Below are 21,135 nucleotides of genomic sequence, written 5' to 3' on the forward strand. Positions count from 1 at the left end.
CCACGCTTTATAAGCCGTGTAATACAGTAAGTAATAGGGATGATATATGATAATATGATATGTTACGGAATATATAATACATGTTTGACTACAATTTGCATCTTCAATTATCATTTTAATTAGCCTTGTATGGTTAAACGCCAGGTTTTTATTGGATAATAAGACCAATTTTTCCTTCGCTACTTCCACATCAAGAAGCCAGGGTACACGTGTCGTCAGCATTGTTATGGCGGGAGATCAATCGCTTTATCCCCTTTTCTTAATCTAGCTAATTCTTTCTTTTTGGGTTTCTTAAAAAACATTTTTTTTTAAACCATACCTTTGAATCTGATTTTTTGTAAATGATCAGTGACGTATTTGAAACTATCGTTACTCGATTCTCCAATCTAGAATATCCAAATAACAAGATCGTTTAGGAAGAGAAACATGAAGAATTGTGGGTCGTTTTATTGTTAGCAAGAGTTAAAATGAAGTAGCCTGAAATTAGATCATGATTCTTTCTTTGCCCACCACGTTAAAGCTCTAAATTGATCCGATGGCCTTTATCCTAGTCTGAATCGCAGACCTCTATATAGATATACTTCCTATATATGGATATGGATGAGCAGAAGCCTACCTTTACCTGGACCTAGCTATATCCACTATTTATGAAATAGTGGTATTCTAATGGTAGCACTTCTCGATGTGGGTAAATCATGGCGCTGAGAAAGAATATTTTGAAAACTTCAGTTATTTTTCCATAAATTATTTTCAAATTGACTCGAATTGGGTCCTAAAACAGCACTTTCAACCCACTCAAAATTCAAGTTTTTCTCTGTTACCCAACGCCATAGTGGGCAAGGTCAATTTACTCCAATATTTGGCTCCCTCACTTCGGCCCTCAGCCGGGGGTCCTATAAATTTGAAACCCAATGAAATTTTCCACTTAAAGACTTTTTTATTTACATTGAGTAATGCTACCATCAGGGTACCATTTTCAAAAAACTTTGATCAAAGATTGTCAAAAGCATACAAACGTGAGAACAAAGGAGCTGACGTATAAGCAATCTCCTTTTTGTCCGGACCGCACATAGCTACAAATGACGGGGAATAACAACTTACTTCTACCCAGAAAGCGAGAATGAGAAGGCCATCTTGTTTGTCATACATCTCATCTTCTGAATATTTCAAATTACGATGAACGATTTGCACCTAGAGTCAAAAGAATTTCCATAATGAAGATTCTTAACATTTTGCCATTTAAAGTATTCCGAAATCTTTGGGATAGGAAAGGCCCCGTGACGTCAAATTGATACATATCTTTCTACCCAAAAAAGTCACGGACTCTGCACAAAATTCTCTGTCCGGAGTTGAGTATCCAAACTAACAAAAGACCAATCTCAAAAATAGGGCTTTTAAATTGTCAACGACACTAACTTTTAGATTAAACCGGAACCAAAAAAGTCTATTAGAAACTGGTGATTGCATCATTATATATATTTTTAGGACACATCAATTCATTGAGAAAATTAACTGACCTCCATTGGGTAAGGTGTACCATTATTGAGATGTTCTGACCCTCTTTGATTATTAGCACCCCAATGAAATAAAACATGTATTGCTTGATAAACGTCTGGCATGTCACCACGTGTTAATGTCACCTCATCGAAGAGTTTCAACTGAAAGAGAAGGAGTGTGGATAACATTGGTCAAACTTGAGATATCATATCTTAGTGAACTACATCGTTGCATTTCACTACAGTTTACGCTTGCACACACTAATCACGTTCTCTGAGTATCTATAGGACTCCAGTGATTAAAGCTGACCTGTCAATACTGACCTGTGACATGTGACCTGCGTTTTACACTAACTGATTCGAGCAAATAAGATTCTCCGTTCGAGTTCGAATTAGTGAGAGTCAATTGTTTTGGACAAAAAGAGATTTTTGTAAATTATAATCATTGCCCCCGCAGGAGCGCAGCGACGAGGAGGCACTCATAGCTTCACGCATAGATATTGGACTGGAATCTCGAAATTTTGTTGTTTTTGTTGTCGCACAAGCATCCCCGTAGTTAGTCTCTTCCGTAAATCTTCGGTTTTTTTCTGTGACGTCAGTTGCTAGCCTGAAAGCTTTTTCATTTTTATAGCATGCGCCGCGGGCATTTTACTCGGCTTTCGGCAGTGGATTTTATTCCGCTTGTAGAATTTTGCCCGATTGGTCAAAATGCAGGAAATGGAATGGAGAAGTTTCTGGAAGCTTTTAAATTCAAACTCTCTCTCCTGCAGTCAAAACGCATTTACTTTTGACTTTGGGATTAAACAAGATATATACATATACCAATCAGTGAATTTGCTGACAGTCAAATTACAATCTGTCTCCTGTCTTAGACATTCAGATTGATTAATTTTTCGACCCAAACAGTTTGTCCCGGACGTTCAAACTGCCACAGTTCTGAGAGGAAACTCAGGACTGGGATAAACACTGTCAAACCCAGTTTGAGTAGCACCCTCAAGCTGATTGAAAGTAAATCAAAGTAAAATCAAAGTAAAGGAATTACAATAACTTATATCATATATAATTTGTTTGAAACAAGGCCGGTCTGATATCACACTGAGATTGCAATAAAAAGGAAAAAAAGGCTTGATAAAGGCCGTTCCGTGAAAATTTGAAGTACTTGAAAATCTATTTGAATTGAAAACTTTTTACGGTCATGGAACAGGAGGATTTATTAATTGACTTAGATACAGCATTGAGTGTTGCGCATTTCCAAAATTCATGTAGAACAACTCGTGGTCGTACATATTCTTGCGCTGTTGATTGTTTTCTCGAAATAAGTTATCGCCTGCTTCTTCCTGAAATTAAAGCGAAACTCTCATTTGAAGAATTAAGTGAATTCTTTTATTTGCTTTATATAAGTGGTTCGATGGAAATTCCAATTGAAAATGATATCACTGATGTCAAAAGTAATGCGTTTAGACTGCTTGATGAAATTCGTGAACCAATATGGTCAAAAATTATTGAAAATTGTGGTACGTATGCTAGCAGAAATAGTGATGCACAGTTTACAGAGCTTTTTTCAGATAACCTTTTCAAGACATTATCAGAAGGAGAGAAAAGATTGTTTGAAACAAGATTCGATGTTCAAGGAACTTGCCCTGTTTGTAATAACGAGAGACAAAGTAAGACAGGTATCATTGTTGCTCTTCTTACAGACTTTTTATATCCAGAGATAACGATTGACCCAAACAACTGGCCAGATTGTGTGAATAGAGCTCTTGAGCCAAGTACAGAAGTTTATTGTAATATTTGTTCTGTCAATATTCCTGCCCAGCATCAATCTGTTGACCTTCCATGTTATTTGTTGATAGAATTTAGTTCTACAATTCACAACAGTTGTACATTTTTTGATCAAATTATCGTGAAAGGAGATACTTATAGATTACAAGCCGTTGTTAGAAATCTAGGTTTTCACTTTGCATGCGGTGTATTTATCGAGAACAAATGGATTTACATTGATGATTTGAACCCTGAAAAATTAATTTTTGAAAATCTTAATGCAATGTTTTCAGAAATGGATAAAGGATGGTTTTTTGCTTTTTATAAAAAAACCGATGAGGAAACAGACTTTGTGGTGCACGATGCAACTGCTAATGTCACAGCAAATTTTAATCCAGAAGAAATCATCTTTAAGAAAAATATTCAGACTGATGAAATCAAGAAAGAATATCCAAATCGAAAGAGAAAATTTGTCAACTATGAAGGACTTTGTAATAGTAATGATAATAATAAAAAAGTAAAGCTTGATGATTTATTCAAAAAAATTGACAAAAGGATACAGAAGCCAAAAATTGGTTATGAAAATAGAAAGACAAAGTATGCCCCTTTGAAACGTAAAGAGCGACATCAAAATTTTTATGACCCCAAAAAACGTAAAGCAGAATATGACCCCGCAAAATATAAAGCAGAATACGACCCCGCAAAATATAAAGCAGAATACGACCCCACAAAACGTAAAGAACGGCATCAAAAATCATACAACCCTGAAAAACGAAAGGCGAAATATGACTTTCAGAAGCTGAAAGAAAAACATTGTTCTAAAAAACAAGATAAAAGATTAAATTCACAAGAAACAGAAACTGACATCAATATGAGTAAAAATATGAAACATTTTCAGGAATCTATGAAGTTTTCAATGACTCAATGTCAAACATGTTTTGAATCCTGGCCGATAAAAATTACGTCAAAAGTAAACTCAGTCAATGATTTCATTTGTACGCGTTGCAAAAGAGACAAAGGAACTCCAAAAAAATTCAGTGCGGATAATAATATGAAACCAAGTCCCGTGCCAGAAGCATTGAAAGGTCTCACGCAAGTTGAAGAAATGCTAATAGCTAGAGCTTTTCCAGTAATGCAAGTGTACACCCGACCAAGAGGAGGTCAGAGAGCTTATAAAGGTCACGTTTTAAATTTGCCTCATAATGTTCAAAAAATTGCAGATGTCCTACCACGAGAGCCCAGCGACATTCCTATAATGATTTTTAAAATAAATGGGAAAAATAATACCTCAAAAGAACTTGTCGTTAGACGTGAAAAAATTTTACAGGCATTATTATGGCTGACAGGAAAAAATGAACAAGGTGAACCTAATAATTTTCTATATAGTGAAATCAATATAGATATGGAAAGGCTACAAAAGCTGCCTGAAAATGGATTCATTGACTTACTAGACTTGCACGTACAAATGAATGAGAAAAATGATATTGAGAGCGGTGAAGAAAATGAAAGTGACAACGAAAATGAAGATGTCAGTGAAAATGAAGAATTACCAGATTTAGGTCCAGTTAATGATGATAACAATGAACGTGTTTTTGATGAAAACACTGAAATGAAAAGTTTCTTACCATCTAAACTAAAAAAAGCAAAGGAAGCCGACTTAACAAAAAGTGAAATTTTGAATACAAAAACTGAAGTTGATATAGGAAGTATTCCACTTAGTGAATTCAATACACCCTATTTAGCAAGTCTTGCATTTCCAACATTGTTTCCAGACACAAAAGGTGACCCAACTAATCCTGCAATCATAAGGGAAATAGCAAAAAGTGAAACAGAGAGTTTTGCTGAAAAATTGAAACATTTAATCAAATTTGCCGAAATTGATGACAAAGGAAAATGGTTTTATAGATTTGCATCTCATCCAAGATTTTCCTTTTGGGGTTTCAATATGCTGTATAGAAAAAGATTGATTAGTCAAGGAAATTTTTTTATCAAGCAAAACCCAGGTGAAGCTAATTTGAGCATTGAAGATTTACAAGATCTTGTTAGGGATAATGATCTCTACGTAGTAATGAAAAAACTACAAAGATACTCAAAGAATGTAACAGGTACGAATGCCTATTGGTGCGATGTCAAGGAAAAATTAAAAGCCACGATAACACAAATGGGCACGCCAACTATATTTTGGACATTGAGTATGGCTGATTTTCACTGGCCAGACATTCATGATTTATTTTCTTCAAATGACGAATCTGAATCTGCTGATTTTAGACAAAATATTGTTGATAATCCTCATATAGTAGATTGGCTCTTCACTGAACGAGTAAAAAGTTTTGTAAAACATTGGTTATATGAATCTTTAAATGCAGAATGGCATTGGTATAGGTTTGAATTTGCTGTTATGCGTGGTTCTATACATTGTCACGGTTTAGCAAAATTGAAAGATGATCCGGGAATATGTGAGTTGACTGAGAAGGCTCTGCAAGGTTTTTTGGCTCAACAAACTTTATCAAATCAAACAGAGATTGACCTTGAAAATAATACTCTTTTAAATCTTGCTGTAATCGAGGGAAACAATGCTGAAAGGCAAATCTGTGATTATGTAGATTCTTTAATGACAGCTATGAATCCAATTGAAGGACCTGTTGATGAATGGGAAAAGCCAAATGTTCATCCATGCAAAAAAAGACTTGAGGATATACCTGAAGAGGATTTAGAACAAGATTACATAGATCTAGCAAATAGCGTGCAACGGCATACAAAATGTAGTTCAGCCTATTGTCTAAGAACTAAGAATGACAAACAGGAATGTCGTTTTAAATTTCCTTTTGAATGCTGCGAGAAAACACATTTAACCTTTGAAAAAGTAAAATTGAAGGGAGGTGGTGAAAAGTATGTTCCAAACATTGTTCTAAAAAGAAATGATCCTAGAATGAATAGACATCAACAGCTTCAATTACAATCATGGAGAGCTAATTGCGATATACAAATTATCCTTGACCACAATGCTTGCTTGAATTATATTGCCAAGTATGCATCAAAAGCAGAAAAGATATCTGATGTCGCAAAAGAAGCATTTACATCTGTCATTGGTAATCTTTCAGGAAAGGAAACTTCTGGTAATATTTTTCGAAAACTGATTATCAAATCTGTCGGTGAAAGAGACTTTAGTGCACAAGAAGTAATGCATCAAATTATGTCTTTGAAACTACATTGCTCTTCATTTGATGTTGTAAGCTGCTCTCTTGAGGGATCAAGACAAATGAAAATTGACAATGATGGCGTTGAAACCAAAACCTCTTTCTTAGATGATTATGCTTCCAGATATGTTTATGAAGACAATGAGATTAGGCAAAGTAACCTCATAGATTTTGTTTCGAATTGGAAAATAAGTGCTAAAGACAAAAAGATTCAAAAGAGGAAAAAGGCAGTTGTTGTTCGTACTTTTCCAAATTATAGTCCAAACCCAAGGAGTGACAGTTATCCTTTATTTTGTAAATTCCAATTGATCAAGTACAAACCATGGAATGATTCTGTAGACAGTCTCTGGGAAGGTTTACAAGCAACAAATGAGACATATTGCCAGAAATGGAAAGAATTCATTAACAGCTCTTTAGGAAGAGAATTAGTTCCGAATTGGAAAAGACATTACATCAATGCAAACAATTTTGAATATCAGGTTGAAGATGAAGAAAATGAAGAGGAAGAAAGTGAAAATATTTTTTTACGTGAAGATTGGATGGATATAGCAGACCTGAATTCCATGCCCAATAACGTTTCTACAGAAAATCAACAATATTGGACTGATTCTTATGATTCTTATACTCAAGATCAAATTAATGCAATGCCCTTTTGGATTGAAGAGAAAAAAAAGACTTTTGAAAACGATAATCCCACAGATTATAGTCAATATCAAGTTGAGAACTTAAATGCAGAACAGCTCCAAGCTTACAATATTGTACATGATCATGCTCAAAATATAAATGCTGACCCTTTACAAATGATAATTACTGGGATTGCAGGAAGTGGAAAGTCATATTTAATAAATTGCATTAAAAAACTCCTTGGCAAAAAGTGTTTATTGACATCTTATTTTGGTATTGCTGCCTTTAATATTAATGGAAGAACATTGCACAGCACTCTCAAATTGCCAATTCGAAGCAAGTTAAAGCATGAACTCAAAGGAAAGTCACTTGACAATTTACAAACTGGTCTTAAAGACATAGAGTATATTATTATTGATGAATTCTCTGTAGTAGGCCAAAGATTGCTAGGCTGGATAGATAGTCGCTGTCGTCAAGCAACAGGAAAATTAGAAACTTTGTTTGGTGGAATATCTATTATATTAGTAGGAGATGTTGCACAGTTACCACCAGTCATGGATGATGTATTGTACCATTCTTTTCCAAAAAATGAAATTGCAGTTGCAGGTTATCTGGCCTATTGTTGTTTCAGAACTGTCGTAAAACTTAAAGCAAATATGAGATCTGCTGGTGAGGATGAGTCACAAAAGAAATTTAGAAAAGCTTTAAAAAATTTGAGGAATGGAAAATCAACAATGGAAGACTGGAATTTTTTCTTGACCAGACAACCTGAAAAAAACCCTGTTGATTATAATAAATGCATCAGGCTATCTTTTGCAAATGAAGTTGTCAGAGAACATAATGGGAAAATGTTGGATTCTTTACAATCACCCATTGCAGTCATCAAAGCAAAAAATACTCCACCAAGTGCGTCAAAATCATCCTCAGAAGAATTTGGTTTAGCAAATGAAGTTTTCCTTGCCAAAGGTGCTAAAGTAATGCTTACAAGAAACTTGTGGTCAGATGTGGGACTTTGTAACGGAAGTTTAGGCATTGTCAAAGACATAATATTCCAAAGAAACCACTTGCCACCTGCGCTTCCTATAGCTGTTATAGTAAAATTTGATAGATATACAGGGCCAAGTTTTTTTGATGACGAAGATAATTGTGTTCCAATTGTGCCTATTATAGAAACTTCATCTGAAGATAATGTACAGAAAGAAAGAATGCAAATACCTTTGAAACTTGCATGGTCGATAACTATTCATAAATCTCAAGGTCTTACATTAAATAAAGTTGTAGTGGATTTGGGAAAGAAAGAAAGCATGGATGGTTTAACTTATGTTGCATTATCACGTGTGAAAAAGCTAAGTGACATGATAATTGAATCATTTCCATTCGAAAGAATCAATAAATTGAGTGACGGTAAAAGATTCAAATTTAGAGTACGCGAAGAAAGCAGACTAGAAGAATTAGCAGCACGAAACAAGCCTTAGAAGTAATAAGATGGAATAATTTAGTATATGTCATGTCAAAACCATTGCACGGGGGGGGGGGCTCAGGGCAGGGAAGGGTATTTTGCAAAAAGCAATATTTTCTATTCTTTTCTCCTTTATTTTCTCTTCCTTTGAAATACATTCTTATCCAACGAGTGAAATTATTTAGTACTTTTTATCATGAAAAAATTGATGAATTTAAGATAAGAAAGATTTCAAAACTGCTCCAACTACAGGGTGTCCTATGAACAATTCCCGAGAACAATAGATGAATGATTTTGTTTTAAGAGGAATTTTTCATGGGATACTTGCCTAGACTTTTCAAATCCTTACATTATTTTTTTTTTATCCTAACTTATAGAATATTATATTGTTTTGTAATACATGAATTTTTTTATATCTTTATGATAAATTTGAAGGATATTATATTTTTATACAGAATTATTGAAATTACGTATTATTTATGATTTTGTACAAATTTTATTTGATTGATTGAATTTACATTTATTACTTCCAAGTTCCAAGTTGATTACAATAATGTGAATGTGAACTGATGTTTAATCTTTACCACAGAACAATAATGAACAATGATAAAAATGATAAAGTAGAACAATGAATGAATATTGATTATTTTTGGTGGTTGAATTGGCAACGAAATTCCCTTGTAACGAAAATTATTCGACAATCGTCATTCAGCATACTCTAACAAACCCAATAACAATGCTTAAAAATCCTGTATTATGGAACTTTGACAGTAAGTACAAATAATTTTTTCATTATGTACTTTTATAGGACTTGGTTTTATTAATCTTTTATGTTTAACCAGTGTTCTTGTTGATACTTACCAGGCACTATTTGGGAAATTAATATCAAAAATTGAAAGAAACTTTTGAAAGAAACTGGAACTATTTGAGGAAATTTTTAGTACACTCACCATATTATCATCTAATTTCATGTTTCTTATTTTCCATTTAAGCTTATCTTATGAAAGAGGATTCATTTACTTTGACAACGCAATATTGCCTCGTTACTGCTACGATTACCACGTTACGTCATCATTTTCCATCCTTCTACACGATATTGCTGTTACAACTGCAAGATAACTGACATAATCAATTTTTTGTCCATGAGATCCCTTGTCATGCCGTTGGAAAAAGTCCTGGATACGCTATTTCCTGGTTTCTGCTCATCAATATTGCCTCGTTACTGCTACTATTACCACGTTACGTCATATCATTTTCCATCCTTTACACGGCGCTGTTACAGCTTCTAGATTACTGGTAAATCCATTTTTAATGTAAACAATTTTGGATCACGATATCCTTTGTTAAACCTTTGGAAAAACTCCTAAGTACGTTGTTACCTGTCAATTTTTGGTTCCTGCTCGTTATGTTTCTGGCTCATAGCATTTCTTACTTATGCTGTTTGGTTCTACTATGGGTCATTTATAGTACAAATTGGTTGGAATAAACATAGTAACATGTCTTTTGAGTGTTTTAGTATCTGTAATTGACTCTACCTGGACACTTTTGCTAATGAATATTTTAAGATTCGTATTTTATTATTTGTAAAAGTAGTTTTTAGAAAAAAATATATTTAATTTATGTTAGCTTTATCGTTGATATCTCAAAGAAAATGCTTTTGAGAAGAATCATTCGAATTATTCCTATAATCGCACAATGGGTTATTTTTTCTTATTTGGCACGCCCTCAAAGTGAGCAATTAATCGTTAATTGCATCCTGTAGAGAGCTATTAATCGTTAATCACACTCTCCAATGCCGCGCCAATGTTTACAAAATTGATTTTAATGTTTTTTCTTACATTTTTTTTGCATCGAACGTTTTAATTGCATTCGAAATTTATTTTGTGAGAAAGAAAATCAAAAAACAACACTAAAAGAAAGACATAAAGAGAAGAGAAAAAGATAAAACTCTCAGTGTAATTTCTCTAATTTACTTTCCTAACTGGGAAAAGTAGTGACAGTCATTGTGCGATTAGCTCGTAATCACATAATAACTCGTACAATTCGAAAATTGCACTCGTGATTTTTTTGTTTCAAATTTTCCTCGTCCTTTCGGACTCGGAAAATTAATAACAAAAAAATCACTCGTGCAATTATATTCGAATTGCACTCGTTATCATGTGATTACATATACTAATCATATCCAAACTTTCGCTATAAAGCATTAAAAAGCTTTAATAAGCATTAATTAGTCTTTAATAAGCATTAATTAGTCTTTATAAATGCTTATAAATAGGCATCTGTAGCGGGTGGCAGTTAGTGAAAGCTATGGCTAGTATAAATGAAATGGGGCATTGAGCTAAAGACAACAGTTTTCTTTTTAGCACGCATAGATTTTGCGAATTAAGAGGGCGTGAGAAAACTATGGAAAAGTAGGGTTGGATTGAATTTGTGTTATTGATTTTTGATGTTTTTTCAAAATATTTTGTTCTGTTTACACAAACCTCCCAAACACGACGACAGGTGAAAAAATATTGAAATATTTTGTTTGAAGATTTTTGTTGACTTTGTTTCAAATTTTTGTCGAAATCGAATTTGATAAGCAAATACAATTCTACAGGTTGATAAAGGATCGTAAAACATTTTGGTATATCTTTAAATAAATTTAGTAGTAGGAGAGTCAAACAGAATATCCTAGGAACAAGCAACAGATACGATACCATAGTCCTTTACAAACTTACAACACCCCTGTGTCACAGACTGGAACCCCAGCCCCACTATGGGAAATGTGGCTAAAATTTCGTCCCCGTTGGGAAAAATATCCTACAATTTCACCCCCACTGGGAAATCGACTTTTTTTTCATCACCATTCGAAATTCAATGTAAAAATTTACACTCCAAAACCATCACCTCTGGATTTTTAAACTTGTAACAATAGAATGTTTATCCCCATTAAGATTTCGATATGAAATATTATCACCGTGGCTGTGAGACAGGGGTGTTTTACACACTAGATAGTCTAACTGCTCACAGATTTCGCGTCGAAAAGTTTTATGGTCTACTAGTCCGTTGTTGGCTTTATGTGTTACACTAGATTTTCGAACAATAATTTCAAACATTCCAATCCCGTAGGTCGTCAAGCAGAATAGAAAACAAACACTGATCTCCAAACCACTTGGCTGGATTCGGATTTCGCTTCCTATAGTAACGAAATTGTGTCTAGTCTTTGAGCTGACAAGTCCGCCATTTTGTTTTCTATTCTGCTTGACGACCTACGGGATTGGAATGTTTGAAACTGACAGTGGAATAGATCATTAAAGTAGATCAATTTTGAAAGACCAGCCACATTCGAGTTCAATTAGAAACTGTCGATTAAAAAATAAACAAATTGAGAAACATACCTTGACAGTTGATCCATTATTTTGTAACAGAACTTTAGCACCGCCTCTGAAATCCCGATAACCGTCAAAAACAAGAGATTTCAATTTAGAATCGTATATAATTTTCTTTGTATCAATGTTGACAGGACTTTGATATTCTGATGCGGCAACTGGAAAACTCTTTTGCCAAAACTCAGGACCAGTCGGACCATTGTATGACCAATCTAGAATATAGATAAAAATAAATTCAGTGTTCAGTATATATCATTGTTTCATTCTAACGTTATAATAGAGGTAATTATTCATTCTACGCACACCACACCCAGCTCTATGGGGATGTGGCGAATATGACAATCTGATCTGATGGTTGTTCGAGCAAAACATTCAGAAACATGCCTTTTATCTAAAAACGGAAGAGAAAGCGACTGGGCTCTAATGTTTCGTTCATGATTGGCATTTGATTTGTTGCAATTGCTTTGTTTTTATAGCCAACATTTTCATTCGAAATCTAGATGAAAAACATCAAAGCTGTTCACCGACCAGGGCGGATTCTCTTACAGAGCCATGGCCTTTAGCGTGAATAAGTAACATGTGCGAAGTAATCAGGATCTGCTTGGAGATTTATATCAAGTGGTATAACATTAATGCTCAATGGAAAAGGACCTTCTAAACATATAGTATTCGAATCAAATGACCTGGATAAAACTTTTAGCTTACATGTTTATGCAGACAAGCACGTTTGTAAGAATAGCTAGTAAAGTAAAATTTGTCGAGACTAATGCCTCTAAGGTTCGTCAAGGTCACAATCACTCACGAACGTTTTTAAACATATTAAGGAATTGACCCTAAGAGATACATGCAAAGTCTTTGTATTGCATAGCCTATACATTAAGGAGCCTAGAGTCTTAAAATTTTCCAGGCTCGTCTGGGAGAGTAAGGTATGTTATATACAACAGATTCCTCTTAAATCTAATAAGCTAGGTCACCGAATCGATTCTTGCTATTGAGTTTCGGGTTGGTGAAAACAATCTCCCAGTCAGAATTTCATAACTCTAACTTTTTCAAAGTTGTGTTTTACAATTACATAACATCATGCAATTTTGGTTTGTCGTTACATTTTAAGGTCTTTAGATTTTTAAGAGCATTTAAGATTTCTGATAAGAATTCCAGAAATTTATTTGTCGGCACATCAAGTAACGTACTTTGAAGTATTTGATAATACTGACAATTTTTCCAAAAAGAAACGACATTAAATTGTTTGTAATTCAAAATTTCTAGAATAACTTTAGACTGATGAGCAGATGAGAATGACTTGAAATAAAAATTCAAAAGGTCAAATCTAAATTTATCAATTTAAGTATCCTTAGGCGCTCGTCAGCTAATTATTGTGACTTGCTTGCAAGGCGTAACCTAGCTACCGGGCACCCAAAGCTAATATTCTTGAAATTTCTAAATAGCCGAGATATTAGGATTTCAAGAATATCTTTTATCATAAGAATTAACTTAATTACACCTTTTCAAACGTAGCCAATTGCCGCGCGGGCATTTTTTTTGTACGTTTTACCACCCTAAAACCGTCCCAGTCTTTTTTTTCGCACATATAGACAATATAAAAAGGTGTCAAAAAAGGATTAGATCGAGTTTAAGGGGGATGATTAAATAATAACGTAGCACGCGCCTGACCGCGCAACTACGGTAGAAAAGGTGTATTATACCTGAGTATCGTATTAAGCGTGAAACTGGCAGAGGCGTGTTTTTAAAATTTAAAAAATTGAAATATACCATAAGAATTATGTCTTTGTTGAGATGGGATTGTTGGAGGGAGCGCTGCAACCAATTTTTCCTTCATCTTTTTCTCTTTGTTGGGTTTACAAAATGTTTTCCCATACTTCTTGAAGATTTTATTACAACAAAATAATTCCACAACCATTTTCTCGTGCGATATAACTTTTGTTTCGTATTTAATCAAACACCAAAATTTAATATATTTCTTTAACCAAGTTTAATTAATCGATAAACCAGCACCCGAAAATTTTTAATTTGCGAACTTTTTTCACTCTTAGATTTCAACCACTAAAAGAAATGACCAGAAAATTATTTCAGAATACAAAAAAAATTAACTACAAATACTATGGAAAAGTATTTGAACGGCAATCTCTCAGAGAAGCTAACTAAGGCTACTTAAAAAATTATATATGATTGCATCTATCCATAACTATGTAGTTCCAAAGTGTAACTACCTCAGCAAGCTATTGACAGACGCCCCTTAAATACTCTCAGTCTGGTGTAACAAGAAAAAAACAATCAAAGGTTTTATTTAAAGTCCTCTCTGTACAGTTAAGAATGATAAGCTTTCTCAGTCAAAATTGTACTGTTATTTTTTTCTATCTCTCTATTGGTCACTACTTTGTACCAGTTAGTTTAAGACCTTATGTCTTTTCAACGAAGAAGCCATTGTATATGAATATTTTTCAAACGATTTTCATTTAACTGATGATTGTCGTCCATACGGGCGGCACGAAACTTAAAGTTCTAAATAATTAATCAAAGTCTGTTTTGATACGACTTTAACATTCCAAATTAAATTTTTTTTAGGACTCCCTTTCATTAGGGTCATCCCAGGGGGGGGGGGTTACTAAGGCAGATGGAGGGTATGGGTATGCGCCGCCCTTAAGGGTACCTTTTTTGGACTTCCAAAGTCCGACTAAGGGTTGGAGTAAATTAGAAAATCAAATTTCAGTCAAACCCATTTCAGCAACCCTAGTACCCCCTCCCCCTACCCCAGGGTCATCTCATCATCTTCCTAATCAGTATCATAGCTCAACCCACTCTAATTCAGAAAACATTATGTTAATTTTTAAAATCAGTCACTGTTTATAAGTGTAAAAAATCGACTTCCTCAAAGGGACATAAATTCTTGAATTTACAACTAAAATTTCAAACTTCAATCCCGCCAACTTATCTCGCAAACAGGAACCCCTCACCTGGTAGGTACCATCAAGAATAACTGTAACTCTGATTAGGTATTAATGTGGTGGAGGGAAATGGGGCTCAGGGGTTCCGCTCTCACAGCTGTAAACAATAAGGAAAAGTATAAAATAATTAAAGGGTCAAAAACAAGAAGGGGGTGTCAAATGCATCAGATGGAATAAAGTATCTTGTCTTGATAAACAAGCAGCTCAAAATGTTTTGATAGTTTTCACCGTCTTGCCATCTTCAAAGAGAACGGGTTTTATGATCTATAAAAAAGTAACACCATTAAATCGCCATTAAATTTTACTTCTATTTTCGAACCCACACTAGCTTTATATTCCCCTCACACATCTTGCAGAGCAAATCTCCTTAATGGCACAAAACGTTGTTTTAACGGTTTTATGGACGTTATATGAACGTTGTGAGCGTTAGACAAACGTTTAAACAACGTTTTGTGCCGGCTGGTATGAAGGTAAAAAGACTTTAAAATAATCATCGCTAAATTCACAAGTCAAAGAAAATAGATTAAAAATTAGAAGTAGAAAAATAATTTAGGTTTTTTCGGGCCATGAGAAAAATTCAAATTTAGAAAGTAGCACAGCGTCAAAGTAGAGTATTTTCGATGGAGAAAAACAGCAAGCTCTGTTACGAAGTAGAATTCCTAAGAAATCGTTGTATTTATCCATAGTCAATTTTTAGCGAGGAAATCTAAATTTCTACTTCTCTTGAAACACCCTGTAGAGACCAAATTCTTAAACATCTTTTTTTATTAGAACGTCTTAATTTGGACTGAGCCTGAATGCGCTTATTTTTGTAGTAAAGTTTGGAAGTAAAAGACTTATTACAATAACGAATTTCTGAATCTAGACAATCTAAGCAAGCTTGGCTTAATCTCTTCAATTCTCAGGCTGGGTACGTTTTTATACAATGTTCTTATTTTCCCCCGAATTTTAGCCTAAACGGGCCCCAACAATAAAAACATGTCAAGCTATCACAACATCTGAATCAATCGCCATGCCAAACAAACAAACAAATTAAAAAAAAATAGGGTCCAGTGAACTGTTTTTCAACGGTAGGTTTCCTTGCTACTGCATTTAAAAAAAGTCTCCCTCGAATTATTTTCTACAATAGGTAGAGCCGAAACCTAGAATCGAATCTCCAATGTAAGATTTGAAGCCACCTATTACCTTCATAAGTTGCGCGGCCCGCCTGGGTTTCATACAAATATTGGGTTAGAAGTAACATTTACCGCCAGAATTTAGAAAATATAAAATGTAAAAACAAAGAAAAAGCTAGGCTCAATCAGTATTCCGAAATTGCGGCATCAATTTTAATTAAGGCTCACTTTTTATTTCTTGGAAAACCCTTCTGGCTTTCGGCTTAAAAACTCAATGATTCTCTATGTACGAAATATTAAAAAAAAAACACAATCGCAATCTGCTGCCTTTTCCCCCTTTCCATTTTCTCTATATATTCTTTCTTTCCATTTGCGTTAGATATCTCTTAGCAAATAAAATTCTCTTCACACTAAATTCTCTCCCTCTTATACTGTTTTTACCGTCAGGTTAAACCCCCTGGTATTAAAAAGAAACACATAAAAACTAATCCGGGGGTTTGCACATTACAAAGAGAATATTTTCCAAAGCTAAAAACAAACCCCAAGCATTTTCATTGGTCTAAAAATAATTTTACTAGGAGGTGTCGATGGAAAGAATAAATTGAGCCGGTATATGATTTTATGAGAAACCATAAAGAAAATCTTCTGAATATTAAAGTTGAAATGAAATCAAAATCAACGTAAATCACAAAATTAAAGGTTTTTACATAATTCATATCAGGACAGTGTCTGCCTATTGTTATATTATGCTTATATAAGCAAAAAATTGTTTTTCTTTTCCTCTTTCTGACCAATATTGCTCCACATCCATGTCAATCCAATGTGAAAAATCTTGTGAATTAAAATTGATGAGTAAGCAAACGATATCACTCTTAATTAAAAACAAAACCTTTAACACTATAAATTTCATGCCAGCTTCCCACTGAATACCATAGCTTTATGTAAAGCTTTATAAATTGCTCTGTGCCTACATGTCAAGAAAGTTTTATAAGATTTCTATTTTTGAAATTTCTCATTTCCTCTCGTGATATAAGCTTTTTTCGAGAGGCCAGCCAACTTGGATAGAAAAAGTAACGGGAAATTGGCGACAATATAATTCAACTTTTCTGCTCCCCATAGATAAAACATTTTGCATCAATTTTCTAAATAATACAACCTTTTGTCAAAAATAAATTGTTCAAATAATGAAGCTGTTCTCTAAACATCTGCAAAGGGAAAACCTTGTTTCAGCGTGCCGATGGACCTTTTTGGCTAATATTAAGGTATATTTTAATATTGATACTTAAATTCTATTTTCTTTCAGAAAGTTCAGCATTAATTGTAAACTGTAAAAATTTCACTGGTGGTAATCGTAACGCTGTTTATAAAAAGGTTCCCCGGCTCCATGCAATATTATGTTTCTATGTTTTTCTGAGACTTGTTTAAATCCTAATCAACTGAGGATAACTAAGCACTTTTACCGTCCGCGTTTTGCGTCAAAATTGCAGATTATTCCAAATTGGTTCAGCCCAGTTCAATTTAAGCACTTTATCTGGACGGGATCTAGACCAAGCAACTTGTTTGATACATACGTTATATAAGTTAGACTGTTTTGGTTGAAGAAACAACATAATTTCACAGAGAAAAGAAGAGTGCCAAGCCTCCTTCGCTGCTCATTATAACACATTCAAGTAACAAAACACATTACGTATTTTAGGAAATTTTGAAAATAACAAACAGGTTTACAGGATATGGGAATAAAATACCCTTGACTCTCTCTAATTCGATCTTCAAGGGACCAGGAAATTTCTTCGAAATAGAGAAAGATTCGAATTACAGAGACTATTTCATACTAATTTCTAGCTGAGGAGACAAATCTTTTTGTTCGATGTGAAGAAAGATTCGGGGATTCGAATTAGAGAGTTTATTTTAACTGTAAAAAAAAATCTTCACAAATAGTTTCTGATAGAAAATTCCTCATTTCAAAATCAATCAAGTCACAAAGATCGAAATAGACAAAAATCATATACCAATTAAAAACTAAAAAAACCTATTTACGTTCATTGACCAAATGTACCTGGTGTATACAACACATCATTTTTATAAGCAACTCCAATTTTCGGGTCAGGGCTGGGATTGCTTGGCATTCTATCTCATTTCTTGAGAACTTTGCTTTGACCGCCCGTGGCATTATACCATATTTAGGCCTATTGGGTCAATGGCTATCGTCTGCCATGGTTAGATTATCTAAAAAGCTTTAACTTTACGTGATGTAAAAAAGAAAATCGGCTAGCTTGAGGCCTCGAGCTTTGGCAACGTGGTTGCTTATGAAAAAATATGTGCATCTGATATCTACAAGTTATAAATGTTTTTTTTTCTTCCAGGCCTATAAGAACGGCTTCCAGGCCAGAGGTTTAAGAACATCTTATAAAATTAGTCCAAAATACTAAAGAAAATTTTCAAAATAAGAACAGTTTACGAACAGTTTTAGACTAAAAACCCAAAAATTTGAGAACATCCTACGGCTTTAAAACGTTTTGAAATTCTTATAAAAAAACATGTAACTTAAGTAAAACACCACATTTTCCCCAAAGCTTTAACATCCTTCCTAGAAGCAGTTAAACCTCTTAGAAGGTGTAGCGAAAAAAGGTTTATCAAGCATAAGGTATTGCAGAGGAAGCAACACTCTTTTTTCTCTATTATAAGAACAATTTCATAAGAACACTGAGGCTCAAAAAGGTTAGAAGAACATATGGCTGAACTTTACACAAATCAAGCTATCAGAAAGGGTCTAAAACATGAAAAAAAGATAGTATTACTATCTGTATTGCTCTGTTTTTGTTCTGTTTTTATAATAAGAACAGAACAAGAACAATTCGATGCTTAAAATACTAAACAATAGGGCCGAAAAATACCACTGTTTCTTATAACAAGAAAAACAGTGTATTAATGAAGAAGATATGCTGGAAAGGATGCTTGAACATTTTTGTGTATGCGCGTGGGGAATCCGTAAAACCAAACTTGTTTTTTCTGGAACACTGGAAGGATTGACTCATTATGAATTGCAAGGTGCAAACAGACTATAGGAAGTGAAAACCACTAAAAGCTTTTTGAGTGATGTGTGGGTACAAGGAACTCTTTTTATTAAAGTATTTTGGTATGGGATTTACTTGGATTATACTATTTTTTATAAGAACAATTTTATAAGAACAACGAGGCTCTTTGGCATAACAGAACTTTAGGAAAATTGAGGGCCAAAATAGTAAAAATAAGGTACAAGCCTAAATTGCTTGAATTATTGTCCTAAAAATACAAACAGGATGAAAACAAGTGAGGCTCAAAGTGCTAAAAGAAATAAGAACAGCCGAGCCTCAACAAAGAATTACTGGTTCTTATAAAAAAAGAGTGTGTTAGAAAAGCATTACGGGTGTCTCAATCTGCGCTTTTCTCTTTAAAATGCAAACTGCAAATCATTGAAGATGGCTTTCATCATGATTAATAATCTTTTTCCTTCCTTTAAACTAGAGTTTAGTTCTTTAGTTTTTGAACTTTGCTTTTTGGTGATTTTGATTGTGCTGAGTCTAGTGAAGTAGACTAGAGGCTTCCACCTTGGAATTGTTCAAGATCGTTTTCAAGAATTGTATGAAAACTCCAAAACAAGAAAAATCCCATCCAAGTTTATGAAACTAAAAAATACCTCCAAACTCTGAAAAAATTCGTCAACCGATCAAAATTTTATGTTCGCTTTTCTTCAAAAAGAGACAGGATCTAGTGGTATGGATTTGCTACATATTCAGGTAATGTCAAAATATGAGGTCTGCCATATAGCAGCGGGCCACCCAGTCTATTAAAAAGCAATAAGTGGCCTCTTTTTCACGAAGGTAACTAAGACGAGGCCAATTTATATTGTTGTTTTAAGCCACCCAAAAAGAGGGTCGGTCGGTGAAAAAGTAAAAATAAATTCAAAATTTCACCTATAAAATCTTCTAAAAAGGCAGCAAAAACTGCTACATCTTGACGAAAATGTGAAATAGAAAATAAAAAGACACAAAAAGGTCGAATTCATGGATAAAATGACAAATTGAACATAAAATTCTCAAAACCTTGGAAAAGCTGCCAAAATTTTGAGTCTGTAAAGCAATGAAAATAAAATTGTACCAAAATGAATTTTATTACCAATTTCGATTTCGGAATTTCAGGGTCAGTCGGGCCCGTAAAACAACTAACTAATCAAATTGGTCTCGTCTAAGCTTTTTTGTGTTCTCACTGATATAAAAACTAAAATATTAGTCGTCGAGTATTCTAGACTAAATCATGCATGGTAGCAGAAATAAACAAAAAAATGGAAGGAGCAATTTGTAGTTTCTACAAACTAATTTCCTATCCCTTGCCAATTACCGTTTTTCGTGGAATATGAATGACTCTAAAATATTAGGAAAAACCTTCAAGCGTTCGTATACAAAACCCTTATACTTTTAGACATGCCTCAAAATCAACTTAAAAAAAGGGCAAAAATGATAGCTTTCTGATGATACCAAAGCTGTTGTTTAACGAAAAACTGGAGGGAAAATTGAAGCTTAAAAATAGTGGGAAAAAATCAACGTTTTATGAAAACACCGTTGACTATGACAAACTCTTATGTAAGGAGATATTTTCACAGCGAAAATAGCAGAAAAATTAGAGAGGAAAATGAAGGCACATGCGTCGAAAAAAAAGTGAAAACAGCGCTCAAGATAATTCAAAGTTATGTTTATATCGTACTAAGTCTTTTAAGTTATATCACATTAAGTGAAGAGTTGTCTACCTTTTAGCACATCCCTAAACTTAGTGGCGAACCGATAAATTTATCTATAAGCACAAAACGTTAGAAAAATTGACCTTTTGATTTAATTCCTGCTAAGGCTTTGACAGTATGAATTCTTAGCTATCGATCGATTCTTTATTGGCAGTTGGGTTTTCAGTTAACGGCAGTTGTATACATTTATGGGCCTCGTTTTCAAAATAAAGCTAGTTTCTGGGAACCTAAGATCAACAAGCTATTCCTGTTTTTTGTTACAAAATTCAAGCAAACTTTCCCCCCAGAAAACAAAAAAATAATAACCGTTTTATTTTTATTGTTTGTACCAACGCAGATAACTTTAGAGTCGATAACTTTGAAATAATTTTAAAA

General features: G+C 33.9%; 1 protein-coding gene and 1 long non-coding RNA gene across 3 annotated transcripts in view; one reads left to right on the top strand and one right to left on the bottom strand.

Moving 5' to 3' along the window:
* LOC136819239 (carbonic anhydrase 2-like) overlaps nucleotides 1–21,135 on the bottom strand; it is a 30,873-nt gene that overhangs the window by 2,039 nt on the left and 7,699 nt on the right. Inside the window, exons 1-5 of one of the 2 annotated variants that reach the window (XM_067075467.1) lie at nucleotides 13,679–13,965; nucleotides 11,918–12,120; nucleotides 1,518–1,658; nucleotides 1,102–1,191; nucleotides 320–386 (exon numbers count right to left, since the gene is read on the bottom strand). In XM_067075467.1, the coding sequence (XP_066931568.1) occupies nucleotides 320–386; nucleotides 1,102–1,191; nucleotides 1,518–1,658; nucleotides 11,918–12,120; nucleotides 13,679–13,826 (649 nt within the window). In that variant the 5' untranslated portion in view covers nucleotides 13,827–13,965. Of the gene's footprint in view, nucleotides 1–319; nucleotides 387–1,101; nucleotides 1,192–1,517; nucleotides 1,659–11,917; nucleotides 12,121–13,678; nucleotides 13,966–21,135 lie in introns of those variants that run through there. The other variant, XM_067075459.1, reaches the window with a different exon arrangement.
* LOC136819251 (uncharacterized) lies at nucleotides 8,850–9,615 on the top strand. The gene is made up of 2 exons (XR_010848417.1): nucleotides 8,850–9,307; nucleotides 9,530–9,615. It is a non-coding gene; the product is annotated as an uncharacterized lncRNA (long non-coding RNA).

This window comes from Clytia hemisphaerica, unplaced genomic scaffold, assembly GCF_902728285.1.
Source record: "Clytia hemisphaerica strain Z4C2 unplaced genomic scaffold, Clytia hemisphaerica genome assembly, whole genome shotgun sequence".
NCBI classification, from domain to species: domain Eukaryota; kingdom Metazoa; phylum Cnidaria; class Hydrozoa; order Leptothecata; family Clytiidae; genus Clytia; species Clytia hemisphaerica.